A 19,467-nucleotide genomic window follows, 5' to 3' on the forward strand; every position below is an offset into this window, starting at 1 on the left:
ACAGGCCAAGCCCGGGGGGGACGGGGCTTACAGCGCTGGTGGGGCAGCCATGGAGAACTCCCACGCAAAGACTGTGGAGGAGTGTCTGGCCTACTTTGGTGTGAGTGAGAACTCTGGCCTGACACCTGAACAGGTGAAGAAGAACCTGGACAAATATGGTCCCAACGGTAAGTGCTGACAGCTCGCCCCGCATCCTCACACACCCGGCTGGACCGGCCACCGGGATGGGGAGAGAGAAGAAGAGGAGAGAGGCGGAGCGAGAAAGAGACTGAGAAAGGAAGAAGGATGGAGAATGAGGAACAGAGAGTTTGCTTGTGTATGGGGTGGGGGGGAGAGAGAAATGTCTGGGGCTGGGGAGCGAGAAAGAAGCAGGCAGACAGAGATGGAGAGAATGGAACAGGTGGCTAAGGATGCATGGGGTTGGCTGGACACAGAGAGGCAGGGTTGGAGCAAGAGACACTGAGTGAGGCTGGCATCAGCCACTGGGCCCTGGGAGGGGCGTAGCAGCGTGAGGGGAGCCAGGTGTCAGGGCAAGAATCAGCAGGGCTCCCGGAGCTGCGTATCAGAGCCCCGGGAGCCGTGTATCGGAGCCAGGAGAGCCGCATATCAGAGCCCCAGGAGTCGCGTATCAGAGCCCAGGGAGCCACTTATTGGAGCCCAGGGAGCTGTGTATCGGAGCCCAGGGAGCTGTGTATCGGAGCCCAGGGAGCTGTGTATCGGAGCCAGGGGAGCCGCGTATCAGAGCCTGGGGAGCCGCGTATCGGAGTCAGGGTCGGAGCTGTGTATCGGAGCCTGGGGAGCCAGGTATTGGAGCCCCAGGAGCCGCGTATCGGAGCCTGGGGAGCCGCGTATCGGAGTCAGGGTCGGAGCCGTGTATCAGAGCCCGGGGAGCCACGTATCAGAGCCCCGGGAGCTGCGTATCGGAGCCCTGGGGAGCCGCGTATCGGAGCCCTGGGGAGCCGCGTATCGGAGCCCGGGGAGCCACATATCGGAGTCAGGGTCGGAGACTATCACAGAGAAGCCAAAGATGCAGACACAGGCAAGGCCCAGCCGTCCTGGGGACAAGGCAGCTGCTCCTTGGCTAAGAATAACCCGCCTGTAATTCCCTCTGGAATGGATCGGACACCAGAGATGCTGCATGGGGTGGAGGGCATCCTTCACGCTACGCTTCCTGTCCTGGGACAGGGTTAAGGGGAGCCCCTAATGCCCGCGGGGCAGGAAAGTCCTGTGCTGGGCCAGCATGTGTGGAATTGATGGGTGGCTCAGACTGCAATTGGGGATGGGCATGATCCCAACCGCACCACGGTGCCCCTCCAGCTTCCTGCCACCCCCGAGCCCCACTGGGCTTGGTGCAGGTCCCAGAGCAGCAGGCCAGCGAGCTCGGAAAATCTCAGCCCAGCTCGGGTCACCGCAGGAGGGCGTGTGAGTGAGTACTTGTGTGTGAACTAATATGTTTGGCTGCATCTAGGTGTGTACGGGCGTGTTTCTGTATGTGTGAAGGCGTGTTCACAAGTGTGTGGGTGTGTGTTACATGTATGTGCAGGTGTGTTCACGTGTGTGAGGGCATGTTTACATGTCTGAGGGTGTGTTTACACCAGTGGGGATGTGCGCACCCCATTCTCTGCGTGTCTGTGCAGCCCCAGCTAGGGAAATGTAGGGCCCCGGTACCTCATTTCAGCTGGACCCACCCCTCTCCCATTTCACCCCATTAATTTTTGGGGGTCCTGCCCCCCCTTTCCTCTTCCTGTCAGCCCTGTGTGTGTCTCAGTGGGTCATGCACACACACTCTCTCCCCTTAGCCTGGCAAAGGCGCCAGGGTTCGAGGCCCCATGCCCTGTGCAACGCTGGGCTGGGTTGTTGTGCCCCAGGCCAATGAACCCATCGGCCCCTGTTTGTGTGGCATGTCCCCTCATCTGGGGCTCGTTCCTATCTCCCCAGCTTGCAGCATGTACTCTGCCCCGGGGGTTCCCCGCTCACGGTGCTAACCAGCCTCTTCTCCTCTCTTCCTTCGCTCCTGCGGCGGTGTCTCCTTGGGCAGAGCTCCCAGCAGAGGAAGGTGAGTCCCAGCCACTGGTGGCCCCAAAACCACAAAGTGCCAGAGCCCATGGCAGCCACTGCCGGCCACATCCTCAAGCCAGCCCCAGCCTCTCTCTAACGGAAACCCTGGGTCCCCCCCATTAACTCAGGGCCACCAGGGCCCACGGCCCCCTCCAATAGCCCAGTGCCCTCCATTGCCCTATAACTTTACCCCTGTGGGCAGCACCCTCACCCCAGTGCCCCCAAGGCCCTCCCCTGCCCCACAACCTGACTCCCCAGCTCTGATCCCCATTCTGGCTGCAGCCCCTGGGACTTGCAGGGCTGCCCGTTTTGGTTGCATGGATTCCTGGAGCTTTCATCACCTGACACAATCTTTAATTCCTGGTGACTCCAGGGCAGTCCTGGAGGTCTGGCACCCTAGTGACTTGGTGTCCCTGCCTGTGACCCGCTGTGTCCCCACACCCAAGGAAAATAGGGGGGGATCCCTGCCGGGGGCTGGGGGGGTCCCTGCTGCTCCCTGACCCTGCCCCACTCCCCAGGCAAGTCCATCTGGGAGCTCGTGGTGGAGCAGTTTGAGGACCTGCTGGTGCGAATCCTGCTGCTGGCGGCCTGCATCTCCTTCGTGAGTGACGGGGGGCTGGGGTCCCAGGGTGCGGGAGGGGCTGCATCTCCTTCGTGAGTGACGGGGGGCTGGGGTCCCAGGGTGCGGGAGGGGCTGCATCTCCTTCGTGAGTGACGGGGGGCTGGGGTCCCAGGGTGCGGGAGGGGCTGCATCTCCTTCGTGAGTGACGGGGGGCTGGGGTCCCAGGGTGCGGGAGGGCCTGCATCTCCTTCGTGAGTGACGGGGGGCTGGGGTCCCAGGGTGCGGGAGGGGCTGCATCTCCTTCGTGAGTGACGGGGGGCTGGGGTCCCAGGGTGCGGGAGGGCCTGCATCTCCTTCGTGAGTGACGGGGGGCTGGGGTCCCAGGGTGCGGGAGGGCCTGCATCTCCTTCGTGAGTGACGGGGGGCTGGGGTCCCAGGGTGCGGGAGGGGCTGCATCTCCTTCGTGAGTGACGGGGGGCTGGGGTCCCAGGGTGCGGGAGGGCCTGCATCTCCTTCGTGAGTGACGGGGGGCTGGGGTCCCAGGGTGCGGGAGGGGCTGCATCTCCTTCGTGAGTGACGGGGGGCTGGGGTCCCAGGGTGCGGGAGGGCCTGCATCTCCTTCGTGAGTGACGGGGGGCTGGGGTCCCAGGGTGCGGGAGGGCCTGCATCTCCTTCGTGAGTGACGGGGGGCTGGGGTCCCAGGGTGCGGGAGGGCCTGCATCTCCTTCGTGAGTGACGGGGGGCTGGGGTCCCAGGGTGCGGGAGGGGCTGCATCTCCTTCGTGAGTGACGGGGGGCTGGGGTCCCAGGGTGCGGGAGGGGCTGCATCTCCTTCGTGAGTGACGGGGGGCTGGGGTCCCAGGGTGCGGGAGGGGCTGCATCTCCTTCGTGAGTGACGGGGGGCTGGGGTCCCAGGGTGCGGGAGGGGCTGCATCTCCTTCGTGAGTGACGGGGGGCTGGGGTCCCAGGGTGCGGGAGGGGCTGCATCTCCTTCGTGAGTGACGGGGGGCTGGGGTCCCAGGGTGCGGGAGGGGCTGCATCTCCTTCGTGAGTGACGGGGGGCTGGGGTCCCAGGGTGCGGGAGGGGCTGCATCTCCTTCGTGAGTGACGGGGGGCTGGGGTCCCAGGGTGCGGGAGGGGCTGCATCTCCTTCGTGAGTGACGGGGGGCTGGGGTCCCAGGGTGCGGGAGGGCCTGCATCTCCTTCGTGAGTGACGGGGGGCTGGGGTCCCAGGGTGCGGGAGGGCCTGCATCTCCTTCGTGAGTGACGGGGGGCTGGGGTCCCAGGGTGCGGGAGGGCCTGCATCTCCTTCGTGAGTGACGGGGGGCTGGGGTCCCAGGGTGCGGGAGGGGCTGCATCTCCTTCGTGAGTGACGGGGGGCTGGGGTCCCAGGGTGCGGGAGGGGCTGCATCTCCTTCGTGAGTGACGGGGGGCTGGGGTCCCAGGGTGCGGGAGGGGCTGCATCTCCTTCGTGAGTGACGGGGGGCTGGGGTCCCAGGGTGCGGGAGGGGCTGCATCTCCTTCGTGAGTGACGGGGGGCTGGGGTCCCAGGGTGCGGGAGGGGCTGCATCTCCTTCGTGAGTGACGGGGGGCTGGGGTCCCAGGGTGCGGGAGGGGCTGCATCTCCTTCGTGAGTGACGGGGGGCCTGGGGTCCCAGGGTGCGGGAGGGGCTGCATCTCCTTCGTGAGTGACGGGGGGCCTGGGGTCCCAGGGTGCGGGAGGGGCTGCATCTCCTTCGTGAGTGACGGGGGGCTGGGGTCCCAGGGTGCGGGAGGGCCTGCATCTCCTTCGTGAGTGACGGGGGGCTGGGGTCCCAGGGTGCGGGAGGGCCTGCATCTCCTTCGTGAGTGACGGGGGGCTGGGGTCCCAGGGTGCGGGAGGGGCTGCATCTCCTTCGTGAGTGACGGGGGGCTGGGGTCCCAGGGTGCGGGAGGGCCTGCATCTCCTTCGTGAGTGACGGGGGGCTGGGGTCCCAGGGTGCGGGAGGGGCTGCATCTCCTTCGTGAGTGACGGGGGGCTGGGGTCCCAGGGTGCGGGAGGGGCTGCATCTCCTTCGTGAGTGACGGGGGGCTGGGGTCCCAGGGTGTGGGAGGGGCTGCATCTCCTTCGTGAGTGACGGGGGGCTGGGGTCCCAGGGTGTGGGAGGGGCTGCATCTCCTTTGTGAGTGATGGGGCCTGGGGGGTCCCAGAGTGCTGCAGCTCCATGATTGGCTGGGGGGGTCCCAGAGGGCTGGGGAAGAAGCTATGGTGGGAAGGGAGCTCTCTATGTATAACATGGGAACTGAGGAGTAAATTTTAGTGTGAGAGGCTGGTATGTCCTGGGACACCCATTGGGGTAGAGACTGGAAGTCAGGACTCCTAGGTTCTATCCCTGGCTCTGGGATGGGAGCGGGGTCTAGTGGTTAGAGCAGGGGGGACTGGGAGTCAGGATTTCTGGATTCTATTCCTGACCCTGCCACAGGCTCTCTGTGCCTCAGTTTCCCCCTTTTGAGCAGGGCAGGGTGAAGTCTGGATCACTCCTGTGTGCAAACTACTGGGAGATGCTGGGGGACAGGTGTCCCTGGGGAAGGGCCAGGGGTACGGTCCCACCCCACTCCATCCAGGCCCCATGCTGTGTCTCTGTGGCAGAGGTGCTGGGGGCCCGGGGCTCCTCAGGCCAGGAGGGGAGCAGGCTTTGGGAGTCATCTTGCATTGTCCTTCACCATGACCTTTCTGTGCGGAGGCCTGGCCCAGGCCCGCCCGGAATTCAGTCTTGAAGGTTTCAGTGTCGGCTCCGGAGAGGCAGCATCTCAAGTGTCAGCAGCTGGGCCAGGGCTGCGGGTGGAAAGAGGGAGCCAGGGCTCAGGAGTGGAAGGAGGGAGGCCCAGGGCTTCGTCTGGCAGGTGTTAAAGAATGGGAGACCCTGCCTGGATAGGCAGTGGTGGGGGGAGGAGCCCCTCCCCCAAGTGATTCTCCCCCCATGTCCCCTTGATCTTGATATGTACTGGGGGGGGAGGGTGGCGACAGCTGGGCCCCCCGTCCGCTTGCGTGAGTGCAAGAGGCCTGTAAACTGATCTCAATCTCACTGGGCCTTGGATGAAACCTGAGTGGGCACAGTTGGGTCCAGCCTGGGCAAGGCTGCCCCATCCCTGTGTGTAACTGTGTGTGTTTGGCAGGTGGGGGGGGAGAGGGGGCTGATGTCTGTGCGAAAGTGGCAGACACTTGGGGGGGGTCTGTGTGAGTGTGTGCATACACGTGTGGCTGTATTGCTGCAGTGGGCGTTAGAGAGCTGGCCCCTGTGTCTGAGGAGGTGTGTATTGTGCTGCACGTGTGCATGCCTGGGGGTGTGTCTGTGCAGCAGTGCTTCGCTTGGTAGGGGTGGGGTGTGTCTGTGCAGGGGGTGTGTGTGAAATCCAGTTATTCCCTGAGTCAGAGCAGCCGGAGGGGACACCCTCAGGAGCCCTGGGGCAGTAAACCTGCAGCTAACCAAGCTGATTGTGACCAGGTAGAGGGGATGGGCCAGAAATGGAAGCTATTTTGCGATAAAATAGATTGATGAGCGTGTATGGAGATAGATTAGATTAGATTAGATTGGGTGGATGGGGATAGATAGATAGATAGATAGATAGATAGATAGATAGATGGGGTATATGACGAGATCCCTGGGGTGCAACATGGCACTGTGGGACCGCTGTGTCCTCTTAACTCAGTAAACTGGATTGTCTCTCACAATGCCTTACTGATGACAAGCAGCAAACCTCTCCCATGCTGTTTTCACTGAACAGGTAATCATCAAGTGATCCTTATCTTTTTTGAGATGGGGTGACCACATCTGCAGGCAGTATTCAAGAAGTGGGCGTACCATGGATTTATATACAGGCAACATGATATTTTCTGTCTTATTATCTCTCCCTTTCTTAATGATTCCAAACATTCTGTTCGCTTTTGTGATGGCTGCTGCGCATTGAGGGGATGTTTTCAGAGAACTCTCCACAATGGCTCCAAAATCTCCTTCCTGAGTGGTGACAGCTAATTTAGACCCATCATTTTATATGTATAGTTGGGTTTATGTTTTCCAATGTGCATTACTTTGCATTTATCAACACTGAATTTCACCTCCCTTTTGTTGCCCAGTTACCCAGTTTTGTGAGATCCTTTTGTAATTCTTCACATTCTGCCTGGGATTTAACTATCTTGAGTAGTTTTGTATCATCTGCAATTTTTTCCACCTCATTGTTTACCCCCTTTTCCAGATCATTTATCAATATGTTGAATAGGACTGGGCCCAGTACAGACCCCTGGGGGACACCACTATTTACCTCTCTCCATTCTGAAAACTGACCATTTATTCCTACCCTTTGTTTCCTCTCTTTTAACCAGTTACAGATACATGAGAGGACCTTCCTTCTTATCCCACGACAGTTTACTTTGCTTAAGAGCCTCTGGTGAGGGACCTTGTCAAAGGCTTTCTGAAAATCTAAATTCATTTTATCCACTGGATCCCTCTTGTCCATATGCTTGTTGACCTCCTCAAAGAATTCTAGTAGATTGGTGAGGCATGATTTCTCTTAACAAAAACCGTGTTGACTCTTCCCCAACATATGTTCATCTATGTGTCTGACAATTTTGTTCTTTACTATAGTTTCAACCAGTTTGCCCACTACTGAAGTCAGACATACTGGCCTGTGATTGCCGGAGTCTCCTCTGGAGCCCTTTTAAAAAATTGGCATCACATTAGCTATGCTCCAGTCATTTGTTACAGAAGCTGATTTAAATCATAGGTTACAAACCACAGTTAGTAGTTCTGCAATTTCACATTTGAGTTCCTTCACAACTCTTGGGTGAATAGCATCAGGTCCTGGAGACTTATTACTGTTTAGTTTATCAATTTGTTCCAAAACCTCCTCTAAAGACACTGCAATCTTGGACATTTCCTCAGATCTGTCACCCAAAAAGAATGGCTCAGTTTGGGAATCTCCCTCACAACCTCAACAGTGAAGACTGATGCAAAGAATTCATTTAGTTTCTCTGCAATGGCCTTATCGTCCTTGAATGCTCCTTTAGCATCTCGATCGTCCAGTGACCCCACTGGTTGTTTAGCAGGCTTCCTGCTTCTGATGTACTTAAAAACATTTTTGCTATTACTTTTTGAGTCTTTGGCCAGCTGTTCTTCAAATTCTTTTTTGGCCTTCCTACTTGTATTTTTACACTTCATTTGCCAGAGTTCATGCTCCTTTCTATTTTCCTCACTAGGATTTAACTTCCACTTTTTAAAGGATGCCTTTTTACCTCTCACTGCTTCTTTTACTTTGTTGTTTAGCCACGGTGGCTCTTTTTTGGTTCTCTTACTATGTTTTTTAATTTGGGGTATACATTTAAGTTGAGCCTCTATTATGGTGTCTTTAAAAAGTTTCCATGAAGCTTGCAGGGGTTTCACTTTTTGCGCTGTACCTTTTAATTTCTGTTTAACTAACTTCCTCATTTTTGTGTTGTCCTCCTTTCTGAAATTAAATGCTACAGTGTTGGACTGCTGTGGTGTTTTCCCTGCCACAGGGATGTTAAATTTCATTATATTATGGTCATTATTACCAGTTCTATTCACCTCTTGGACCAGATCCTGTGCTCAATTTAGGACTAAATCAAGAATTGCCTCTCCTCTTGTGAGTTCCAGGACTAGCTGCTCTAAGAATCAGTCATTTAAGGTGTCAAGAAGATTTATCTCTACATCCCTTCCTGAGGTGATATGTACCCAGTCAATATGGGGGTAGTTGAAATCCCCCATTATTATTGAGTTTTTTATTTTTATAGCCTCTCTAACCTCCCTGAGCATTTCACAGTCACTATCACCATCCAGGTCAGGTGGTCAGTAGTATCTCCCTACTGCTATCTATCTATCTATCTATCTATCTATCTATCTACCCATACATCCCCATACACCCCTGGATCCTGGGCAGGGTCTGTGCAGCACTTGGCTTACGGGGACTCCTGATCTCAGTTGAGGTCTGTGCAGCACCTGGGACAAGACTCCATTGTGATAGAAATAGCCAAGAGAGTAATGAGTGTCGGGAGCTAGGTAGCTACCTGCGGGAGTGTGAGGTAGGGTGTTGTGCGCTGTGTGTGCGAATGGGAAGGACTGTAATGCTCCGAGTGATGGGCTGGGGTGTAATATTTGCAGAGGCCTGTGTGGGATGTATGTGAGAGAGAGACACATGTAGTTCTGGGGGTATGGAGTGGGGTGTAGTGCTCTGGCTGTGTGTTTAAGAAGCTGAAGTGCTCTGGGCATCTATGGGAGGTGTGCAAGTGTGTAGCTAGGTGGGGGAAGGAGAGAGGTGTAGCACTATGTGTGTGTGTGTGAGGGAGAGAGAGTGAGGGTGTAGAACTGTATGTGTGTCCGGGGGAGGATGTAGAGTTGTGGAGAGGTGTAGCACTTTTGCTATGTGGCGTGAAGGGTGTAGTGCTCTGGCTGTGCGTCTAAGTGGGTGTAGCCCTCTATGGGGGGAGGGTGTAGCTCTGTGGAGGAGAGGGGAGAGGTGCAGCACTGTGTAAGTGTGTAGTTCTGTGTGTGCGTGTGGGAGAGTATAGTGGGGAGGGGGTTGTATCTCTCTGGCCATGTGGGTGAGAAGGGTGCAGCTCTGTGGAGGTGGAGGTGGAGTAAAGAGTGTAGCTCTCTGGTCATGTGGGTGGGAGGGGCGTAGAACTCTGTGTGGGGAGGGTCATGGTGAAGGTCTGGGGCTATGGCTGTGGGGGAAGGGGTGTAGTATTTAAGGGTGCATGGGTGTGTGTGGGAGGGTGTAGCTGTGTGAAGGAGGGGAACGGAGAGCTGTAACTCCCTGGCCATATGGGTGGGAAGGGTGTAGCACTCTGGATTTGTGTAGCTCTGTGGAGGAGGGGAAGGGAGGGCTGTAGCTCTCCAGCCATGGGATGGGAAGGGTGACTTGTGCTGTGCTTGGGGAGCTCTGTAGGTCACACAGACGTGACCTGGTTGTGGCTCTGCCCCTCATAGGTGCTGGCCTGGTTTGAGGAAGGTGAGGAGACAATCACTGCATTCGTGGAGCCATTTGTCATTCTCCTGATCCTCATCGCCAATGCCATCGTAGGAGTCTGGCAGGTAACCAGGGGCCAGCGACCACCCCCTCTATGTGCTAAGCAGGGTCAGGCCAGATCAGTATCTGGATGGGAGACTGCTGAAGTGACCCGGGAGATAGCGCAGGAGACTTAGAAGTGGTCACTGACATCAATGTCTCATCCCAGAATGGGGTTCCATCTTGGCACCGGGCGATGGGCCCCTGTGTAAACAGCCACGTGCACCACCCCAGAGGTGGCCGCACCTCAACACCAAGTGACGGATTGCTGTGTAAACAGCCAACAGCAACCCAACCCACATCTCATTGCCGGTTGAGGGGGGTCACCCAGTTCACCCAGCCCCCGGGGGGCTGTGGGCAGGTGGGCGTGACTTTTTGTGCTGCCCTGGCAGGAGAGGAACGCTGAAAACGCCATTGAGGCCCTGAAGGAGTATGAACCCGAGATGGGCAAGGTGTACCGCGCAGACAGGAAGTCTGTGCAGAGAATCAAGGCCCGGGACATGGTCCCCGGTGACATCACCGAGGTGGCTGGTGAGTGTGTGGCAGTGAGCACATCAAGGTGCTGAAGGCACCATGGAGCAAATGGCATGGGGCATCCCCGGGCAATGGTTAAACACACCCTGTGTACTGAGGGTTGAAGGGTTGGGATGACGTCCCAACCATGCTGTTGCCATGATTACCCACAATGCCCTTGGAGAGTTGCCAATGCTCCTCACCCGTCCCCTCTGCGAGGGTGTCGGGGCTGTGGGGGCTGGCTGAGCAGGGCCTCCCAGCCTCTCTCAGCCTTGTTTACTGCCTGGCCCCAGCCTGCCCTGACCCTGGCTTGTGGGGCAGACGCAGCCTCATTCTCCCCGGGCTGAGAGGCGGGTGTTTGGGAACAGACAGTCCCTGGCCCCGTCTGAAAGCGGAGCTCCGTGGAATCCCCTTTGCGCTGCACTTGTTCAGTGACAGGTGTTCCCGGGCCTGGGCTTCAGCCAACTGCCCCCGCCCCCTGCCCCCCCCGCCCGCCTGGGGGGAGAGACCCTGTGTCCCCTGCCCTGGCCCCGTCTCCATCCCTCCCTGCAGGCTGGGGGGTGGCCTTATATCCCCCTTCCCAGTGCCCCCCAGCCGTGCCAGCCAGCCAGCCGGGAGCCCTGACCTCGCCATCTCCTTGAGAGCCCCCTGGGCAAAGAGGGGGGGCTGAGGCGCTGGGCGCTCCTTCTATGGGCAGTGCCAAGCGGCCGGGGCAGCAGGAATGTGATGAGCCAGGGTTACGAGGACATGGCCAGCAGGACATAGAGGGCACTAAGGAGGGGGAGGAGGGAGACACTTACTGAGCTTACAGGAAGGGTCCCAGCGGAGAGGGGCAGCTAGGGTTACACTGCTGGGGGGCCTGATCCCCGGCTGGAATAGCGGGGCTGGTGCCCCGGCTAGGGGTGGACAGGGAGAAAAGATCCAGCATTTCCTCTCCCTGTATAACCTCTTCCACACCCCTGGCTGTCTGGCTCCCTCCCTCGGTGTGGTCTCCTGGTGTTGTGTGTTGCTGACACCCAGGGGCCGTGTACCCCCAGCTGCTGCTCCAACACTCTCAACCCCGGCCCTGGGGAATTCAGTGCCTTGTACCCCAGGGATGAGCTGGTCCAAAGTCACACAGCCCCCTCACCCTTTTGCCCTGAGCGTCCCCTGCAGCCCTGCTGAGAGGGGGTGGGGTGCAGGGTCTGCCCTCCAGACTCTGGTAGTGGGGACACTCCTTCCCCCGTGTCCATCCATCACAGCGTGTCTTGTGCCTCTCCCTGCAGTGGGTGACAAGGTGCCAGCTGACATCCGGATCATCTCCATCAAATCCACCACCCTGCGTGTGGACCAGTCCATCCTGACAGGTTAGGGTCTGGTGGGGGGCAAACCAGCCTGGGAGCTGGGCTGCGGGGAAAAGAACTGGGGTGGGGGCTGGGCTGGTGGGGAAGGACTGGGTTGGGGGCCTAAGGACAGCAAATCTGGTCTGGGGGGGACAGAACTGTGGGGCAGGCATGAGAAATTCAAGCTTGTGATTGTGAGTCTGTAGCCCTGGGGGATAACAGTAGCCAGTGCAGCAGGTCTGTGAGTGTCTGGGGAGGGTGTACGTTGGGGGGGTGTCTGGGAGGTGTTTGTGTGGGTGTCACTGTGTGTGTGGGGGGGTGTCTCTCTGGGTGATTTTGCCTCTCTGACTGTCCATGTGTCTGTCGGTGGGTGAGTGGGTCTCGCTGGGGTGGAGGAGGGCGTCTCTAAGCTCCTGTTCCGCTCCCTGTGTGTGTGTGTGTCTGGGCCTGTTTGCATCTGTGGGTGCCTATCTGTCCATGTAGTGGGGATGTCGGGTGTCTGTCTGGCAGGACTCCTGGTGCCCTCATCCCGTGTGCTCAGCCCTCTCTGCTCCTCCTGCCAGGTGAGTCTGTGTCGGTAATCAAGCACACGGAACCTGTCCCAGACCCTCGTGCTGTCAACCAGGACAAGAAGAACATGCTCTTCTCAGTGAGTGTTGCATGAGGGCTTGAATATCGCTTCCCCCATGCTGAGGGCTGCCCCTCTTCCCCCCAGCCAGAGAGCTGTCCCCCAGGTCACCCCCGTCATGGACTCCCAGGCCCTGTGCTCTCTCTCAGCTCCGTACGGCCCCTGGGAGGAACCCCCTTCAATGTGACAGCCCTTCTCGGGGGTCCACTCTCTCTCGGGGGTTAAGCCCTGGGCTCCGGTGCCTCCTGGAACTGCACCTCTCTGAGCCTTCAGCATGCCCGTCTCTGCCGTGGGCCCCCTCAGGGAGTCCTCTCGCTCTGGCCCCCCGGGGCCTCCACCCCCAGAGGGAGCAATGCCCCCCAATCTCCAGCCTGCAGTGACTCAGCCAGCGTAACACAGGAGGTTTATTGAGCATCTGAACCCAGCACAGGCAGTTCTCAGGGCCCTCAGGCCTGGCCAGTCTCAGCACCATCCAGCTGGGTCTGTCCCCATCCAGGTGGGCTCCGGCTGTTCTCTCTCCCCCGAGTCCAGCAGCCCGCTCCTTCCAGCCGAGCCTCCTATATCACCTCTCCCCTTGGCCCCTCCTTGTCCTTTGTGTTCGGTCCTGGGCAAACAGATCACCTGGGACTAGTGGTGCAAGTAGAAATCATTTCTTGCCCGTACTACACTCATGGGAGGGACACAAAAGAGGGCATGTGACCTCCCCAGGTGACCCTCCATGTGACTCCTCTCTGCCCTGCCCCCAGCCCAGGGCCCCCATGCTCTGCCCGTCTCCTCCGACACCCCCCCTTACATGTCTAAAATTTTATGCTTTGGGCCCCTGGTGCCACCTGTACTTCCAGGTGTCATTGAGGATCCAGCAGCACCCCAAATTGAAAAATTCTTAAATGAAGGACGGATAAGAGGGATAATCACCCCACTTTCCCTTAACATGCTATCAGTGTCTCCCTTATGTTCAAATTAAGCTTCTGCCAGCTTGCCTTTATCTAAGTATTGCTCTCCGCCAGGCACTAGGAAAGCAAAGATGCTGCACCATCTGAGTTTGATGGAAAAGAGGCACAGAACTGTGTGTGCCATGTACATCTTGATAGGACTACAGCCCAAATTGTTTTATTATTTTCCTCAGCATGACATATAGGAGGGGAAATCAAAATCAGCCTGGCAGAACATTCATAAGAACTGTCTCTGGACAGATAAGCAATTGATCAGAATTACATTATCTGATCTCTGGGGCCAAATCCCGTTCCCATTGAAATCAAAAGGAGTTTTGCTATTGAGTTCAATGGGAGCAGGCTTTGACATTTGGAGAGGAAAGAACAAAACCACTCAAGCAAGGGCTACGGTTGCTTATACCACAGCTGTCAAAGGTTGCTGACTCGTGAGAAAGTCAGCAAACATCTGATCTTTGTCCATTGCAAGGGAGAAATCAGCAATCAATGAGGTTAGAACAGTCTCTGTACTATTTCCAGCTCATAAGTCCATCTGCAAAGGATCAAGGAATATCAAGGCTCCAGATTACCTTAAAGTCCTCAGTCCCTTGGTTAGAATGCTCCCATTAGTATATGTTCATAGCCCAGAGGCTGGAGCAGGAAAGAGGACAGAGCAGGAAAGGCAAAATAGATATGTTTCCAGACCAGGGCCTTTTAGCTTCTGCCAAGTGCCAAGTAAAGGGAAATCTATTCTCACTGTGAAAGATGGTGTTTGGAGTCACATGGGCAACTTACATGTCCATCACCCCCATCCATATTCTAGTTAGAACATTCACAAAATGTCCATTAAGTGTAGACAGGCATTTTCCACGGTCCAGTGTGAGCTAAGTATTCCTTAATGGGCAATTCAGCTTGACTTGTCCCTTCATGTGCTGGCTAAATATCTTGTGGGCATTACCACAGGAGCAAACATGTAGTAAACAGAGCTAATATTCATAACTTCAGCTACCAAGATGAATACACAGGCATAGAAATAGCATAATCATAAGCTTTCGTGAGCTACAGCTGATGAAGTGAGCTGTAGCTCACGAAAGCTTATGCTCAAATAAATTGGTTAGTCTCTAAGGTGCCACAAGTACTCCTTTTCTTTTTGCGAATACAGACTAACACGGCTGTTACTCTGAAACCTTTTGTCAGTGCAAGCATTCCTCTAATGATTTGGACTTGATGTGATGCAGTATGAATGTCACGGATAATTCAGACCAATGGGGAGAAACAGAATCAAAAACACTGTTTAAACACCTTCCGTTCCCCTCTCTCCCACTCCTCCCCTCTTGAGGTCTCCTGGCCAATTTAACAGCACAATACATATGCTAACAAACTTAAACAAAGCCTTTATTTAAGTTTGTTAGCATATTCATTGTGCTGTTAAAGCCATATAAAGAATGAATGCCCTCCCTAGCCATGTTCTGCTCCTTTAAGGAGCAGAGCGCAGCTCCACCCCCATCTCTGGAGGGTTGGGGCTAGCCCCAAGTCTTTCCGATACCCAATACCTGCTAAAATCTCTTGCTGGTACTGCCTGGGACCCCCTCTCTTCCATCCTTTGTTCCCCTTTGGCTGGAACTGGCTGGTCAGGTCACCAGGGTCCTGTCTCCTCAGCCCATTGTCCTCCCAGTGGCTTGAACCGGCTGACTTCCAAGCTGGAGGGTGGGGAGGGTTCACAGCCACCAGTTGCTAGGGTACCCAATCTCCAGGCCATTGTCTGGGATCCAGGCTGCTAGGCGAGGTCGTACCTGGTCCTCTGCAACAACAAACACCCTCACCCAACCCCTTTTTCCACATGCAGCACACAGGAAAACTGAGGCACCCACAGTGTTCATGCAAACCATTAAGAAAACCCCCCACTTTGTGTCATCCCCACCCTGCACCCCAGCTGGAGTCACTCCCACCCTGCACCCAGCCAGAGAGCTACCCCCCCAGGTCACCCCACCCTGTACCACAGCCAGAGATCTTCCCCTGGGTTACCCCAACCCTGCACCCAACCAGAGAGCTACCCCCAGGGTCATCCCCAACCTTCACTGAGCCAGAGAGCTACCCCCGGGTCACCCCCAGCCTGCATCTAGCCAGAGAGCTACCCCCTCAGGTCACCCACACCCTGTACCCGAGCCAGAGAGCTATCCCCGGGTTTCCCCCACCCTGCACCCAGCCAGAGAGCTACTCCCCAGGGTCGCCCCCAGACTATAGAGACCTGCCCCTGGGGGTCACCAATGCCCCCAGCCATGCTGGCCAGACAGAGCTTTGCCCCAGTCCCCTGTTTTGGGCTCCACAGGGTCTCCATGCATACCCCCTGTTGGTGCTGCTGCTCCTCCTCCCCTGCCAACACCCCTCACTGCCTCCCCCCTGCAGGGCACCAATGTGGCAGCTGGCAAGGCTGTGGGCATCGTCATTGCCACAGGGGTGGGCACCGAGATCGGGAAGATCCGGGATGAGATGGCAGCCACGGAACAGGATAAGACGCCTCTGCAGCAGAAGCTGGATGAGTTCGGGGAGCAGCTCTCCAAGGTCATTTCGCTCATCTGCGTGGCCGTCTGGCTCATCAATATCGGCCACTTCAACGACCCCGTCCACGGCGGCTCCTGGATCCGTGGTGCCATCTACTACTTCAAGATCGCCGTGGCCCTGGCTGTGGCCGCCATTCCTGAAGGTCAGTCTGTGTGTCTGCAGGGCCTAGGGTCTGCCTGCTCTTCGGACCCATTCCAGGGCCTGAGTGTCCAGGCTCCATATGCAGCCCCCTGGAGGTGAACAGATTCCAGCTGTTCCCAGCCCTGATCCTTCCCGGTCCAGAGCAGGCCCTGGCAGTGACTCCATGGTAACACGCTGGACATTAACCTCTGCTCCCCTCCCTTGCAGGTCTCCCAGCGGTCATCACCACCTGCCTAGCCCTGGGCACCCGCCGCATGGCCAAGAAGAACGCCATTGTCCGGAGCCTGCCATCCGTGGAGACCCTGGGCTGCACCTCAGTCATCTGCTCCGACAAAACCGGCACCCTCACCACCAACCAGATGTCTGTGTGCAAGGTAAGGGGCGCCCCCCCTCCCTGGACAGCCCCCCCATGTGTCCCTGACCCGCATCCCCATGGGCCGCCAGCCCTGACCCTGTCTCTCTGTGTCTCTTGGCAGATGTTTGTTGTTGAGAAGGTGGAGGGAGATGTCTGTTCCCTGAATGAGTTGAGCATCACCGGATCCACCTACGCCCCTGAGGGAGAAGTGTGAGTGACCCCCGATATCCCCCTGACATCCTACATCCCCTGACACTCCCAACTTCAGCATCCCTCATGGCCCCTGACCCCAGCATCCACCATGGCCCTTGACATCCCCAACCCCAGCACCCCCTGACCCCTGACATCCCCCTAACCCCAGCATGCCCCATGACTCTTGACATTCCCATGACCCCTGTGTGACACTCCCCAGGGTAAAACCTGAACCACTAAACTGCTGTGTCCCCTTAACTCTCCAGCCCACAGTGCCTCTTTCAAGGCCTTGCTAATGACAAGCAGCTTCTCTAGACTCTGCGCACACACAGCCATTAGCATGTACAGTCACTCCCAGAAAAGTTACATGAATGTGGTCCCAACCACTCCTGAACTATGACCTGCAAATTCTTAGCCCCAGCCTTGCACCCGAGAAATGTGCATCTTACACTGCTCAGGACCCCCACCCCGAACAGTGTACGCTTGTGAATAGTCCGTCATTCCATCAAAGGGAATGATCATGCACCAGCCTTGTTAACCTGACTAGAGATTCCCCAAACACTTCAGCTGGTTTAGATAAAACCAGTTTATTAACCAGAGAATGAGAGAGTTTAAATGATTATAAGTGTTAAGGCACAAAGGTCAGAATGGGTTACAGAAGAAATACAAGATTAACACGCATCTATTTCCTAAACTTTACCCAGGCTAATAGTTTTAAACCAAAAAGGTTTCTCTCACCCAAAAACTTTCAGCAGTCTGTGCTAATTGGAAAGCCTCCCAACCAGGACTACCACCCCCACCCCCAGTTCTCCTATTGTCTTTCACGTGGTCTTGCTGCCGTGAGTGGCGGTGGGGGAGGAGAGGTAATTTGTGTGTTGTGTGTTCTCTATTCTTATACCCCAACCCCTTCTGCTGGAAAAATCCTTGCTGGGTCATGGGGTTAGGCAGTTCCATTGCATATGTAGTCTGTAAACTGTCCTTCATATGAATTGTAAATTCTTTTGTCTATACTTTCCCCCCTTCTTTTGAATGCCCGATTAAACAGGTAATGGCTCTTGAGCACTTGTGCTCAGTCTTTTTTGTTTTTTTCTGGAGAGCTAGTCATAGATTCATAGATATTAAGGTCAGAAGGGACCATTATGATCATCTAGTCCGACCTCCTGCACAACGCAGGCCACAGAATCTCACCCACCCACTCCTGCGATAAACCTCTCATCTATGTCTGAGCTATTGAAGTCCTCAAACCATGGTTTAAAGACTTCAAGGAGCAGAGAATCCTCCAGCAAGTCTATGAGTGTTCTCCAGAATTACAACATATTTTAGCAACACACTTATAGTAAAAGCTCATCATTTTACATGCAGTGCTTTTATATACCTTTTAACGGGACAACGATGTTCAGCAGATTATGAGTTTTCAAATAATACCTCACAAGGTATACTTTGTACAAAATTATATCATAACCATATAAAAGTGCTGAACATGGCAGTACAGGATGTCACACCCTGACTCTCCCAACCCCAGCATCCCCCATGACCCCTGACATCCCTAACTCCAGCATCTCCCATGACCCAAACCCCCAGTATCCTCAGCCACCGTGCAACCCCCATACTCCCACCATCCCCATGACTCCACTCTGTCGCTGACCTCCCCTCTGGGGCAATCTGTCACCATCCTTCATTGCTGCCTCTTGGTGTCCCCTCTCTCCCCCATCTCTGTGTGTCCCTGTCCCTCCCTCCCCTTCCCCATCTCTGTGCACCCCCCTTTCTTTACCACATCTCATCTCCCCCTCACTCCCCTATCCTGTGTCTCTGCAGGCTGAAGAATGACAAGCATGTGAAGGCTGGGCAGTACGATGGGTTGGTTGAACTGGCCACTATCTGTGCCCTCTGCAATGATTCCTCCTTGGATTACAATGAGGTGAACACCCCACATCCCGCCTGGGTCACCCTGCACCCCCAGGTCACCCTGCAACCCCCATTCTCCATCACACCTGCGTGACCCTGCACCACCCATTCCCCAGATCCCGCCTGGGTCACCATGCACCCCCCATTCCCCGCCCCGCCTGGGTCACTCTGCACCCTCCATTCCCCACAACCCACCTGGGTCACCCTGCACCCCCCACGTCACCCTGTCTGGGTCACCCTGCATCCCCCATTCCTAACCCTGCCTGGGTCACCCTGCACGCCCCATTTCCCACATCCCACCTGGGTCACCCTGCACCCACCAGGTCACTCTGCAACCCCCATTCTCCATTACACCTGCATGAACCTGCACCCCCCATTCCCCACCCAGCCTGGGTCACCCTGCACCCCCCAGGTCACCCTGCCTGGGTCACCCTGCACCCCCCTTCCCTGCCCCGCCTGGGTCACCCTGCACCCCCCAGGTCACCCCGACTGGGTCACCCTCAACCCCCCATTCCGCACCCTGCCTGGGTCACCCTGCACCCCCAGGTCACCCTGCAACCCCCATTCTCCATTACACCTGCGTAACCCTGCACCCCCTATTCCCCACCCAGCCTGGGTCACCCTGCACCCCCCAATACCCACATCCCGCCTGGGTCACCCTGCACCCCCCAGGTCACTCTGCCTGGGTCACCCTGCACCCCACATTTCACCCTGCAACCCCCATTCTCCATTACACCTGCGTGACCCTGCACCCCTCATTCCCCACCCTGCCTGGGTCACCCTGCACCCCCCATTCCCCAACCTGCCTGGGTCACCGTACACCCCCCCAGGTCACCCTGCCTGGGTGACCCTGCACCCCCCATTCCCCACCCTGCCTGGGTCACCCTGCACCCACTGTTCTCCACATCCCACCTGGGTCACCCGGCACCCCCCATGTCACCCTGCAACCCCCATTCTCCATTACACCTGCGTGACCCTGCACCCCCCCTTCCCCACCCTGCCTGGGTCACCCTGCACCCCCCATTCCCCATCCCTGCCTGGATCACCCTACACCCCCCCAGGTCACCCTGCCTGGGTGACCCTGCACCCCCCATTCCCCGCCCCGCCTGGGTCACCCTGCACCCCCCAGTTCACCCTGCAACCCCCATTCTCCATTATACCTGCATGAGCCTGCACCCCCATTCCCCACCCTGCCTGGGTCACCCTGCACCCCCCGTTCCTCACCATGCCTGGGTCAGC

The 19,467-nt window shown here is 56.9% G+C and overlaps 1 protein-coding gene across 1 annotated transcript in view; it reads left to right on the forward strand.

The window, feature by feature from the left end:
• Positions 1-49: 49 nt before the first annotated feature.
• Positions 50-19,467, forward strand: part of ATP2A1 (ATPase sarcoplasmic/endoplasmic reticulum Ca2+ transporting 1) — a gene marked incomplete at its 5' end in the record, with an annotated part of 38,322 nt that continues 18,904 nt past the window's right edge. The window contains 11 exons of the mRNA XM_084652607.1: positions 50-167; positions 2,039-2,056; positions 2,577-2,659; positions 9,603-9,707; positions 10,074-10,212; positions 11,460-11,540; positions 12,080-12,165; positions 15,480-15,777; positions 15,984-16,150; positions 16,253-16,341; positions 18,139-18,241. Of these exons, the coding sequence (XP_084508733.1) occupies positions 50-167; positions 2,039-2,056; positions 2,577-2,659; positions 9,603-9,707; positions 10,074-10,212; positions 11,460-11,540; positions 12,080-12,165; positions 15,480-15,777; positions 15,984-16,150; positions 16,253-16,341; positions 18,139-18,241 (1,287 nt within the window). The remainder of the gene's footprint in view (positions 168-2,038; positions 2,057-2,576; positions 2,660-9,602; positions 9,708-10,073; positions 10,213-11,459; positions 11,541-12,079; positions 12,166-15,479; positions 15,778-15,983; positions 16,151-16,252; positions 16,342-18,138; positions 18,242-19,467) is intronic.

Source organism: Lepidochelys olivacea, assembly GCF_965140295.1.
Source record: "Lepidochelys olivacea isolate rLepOli2 genome assembly, contig: Scaffold_29, whole genome shotgun sequence".
Classification (NCBI taxonomy): Eukaryota; Metazoa; Chordata; order Testudines; family Cheloniidae; genus Lepidochelys; species Lepidochelys olivacea.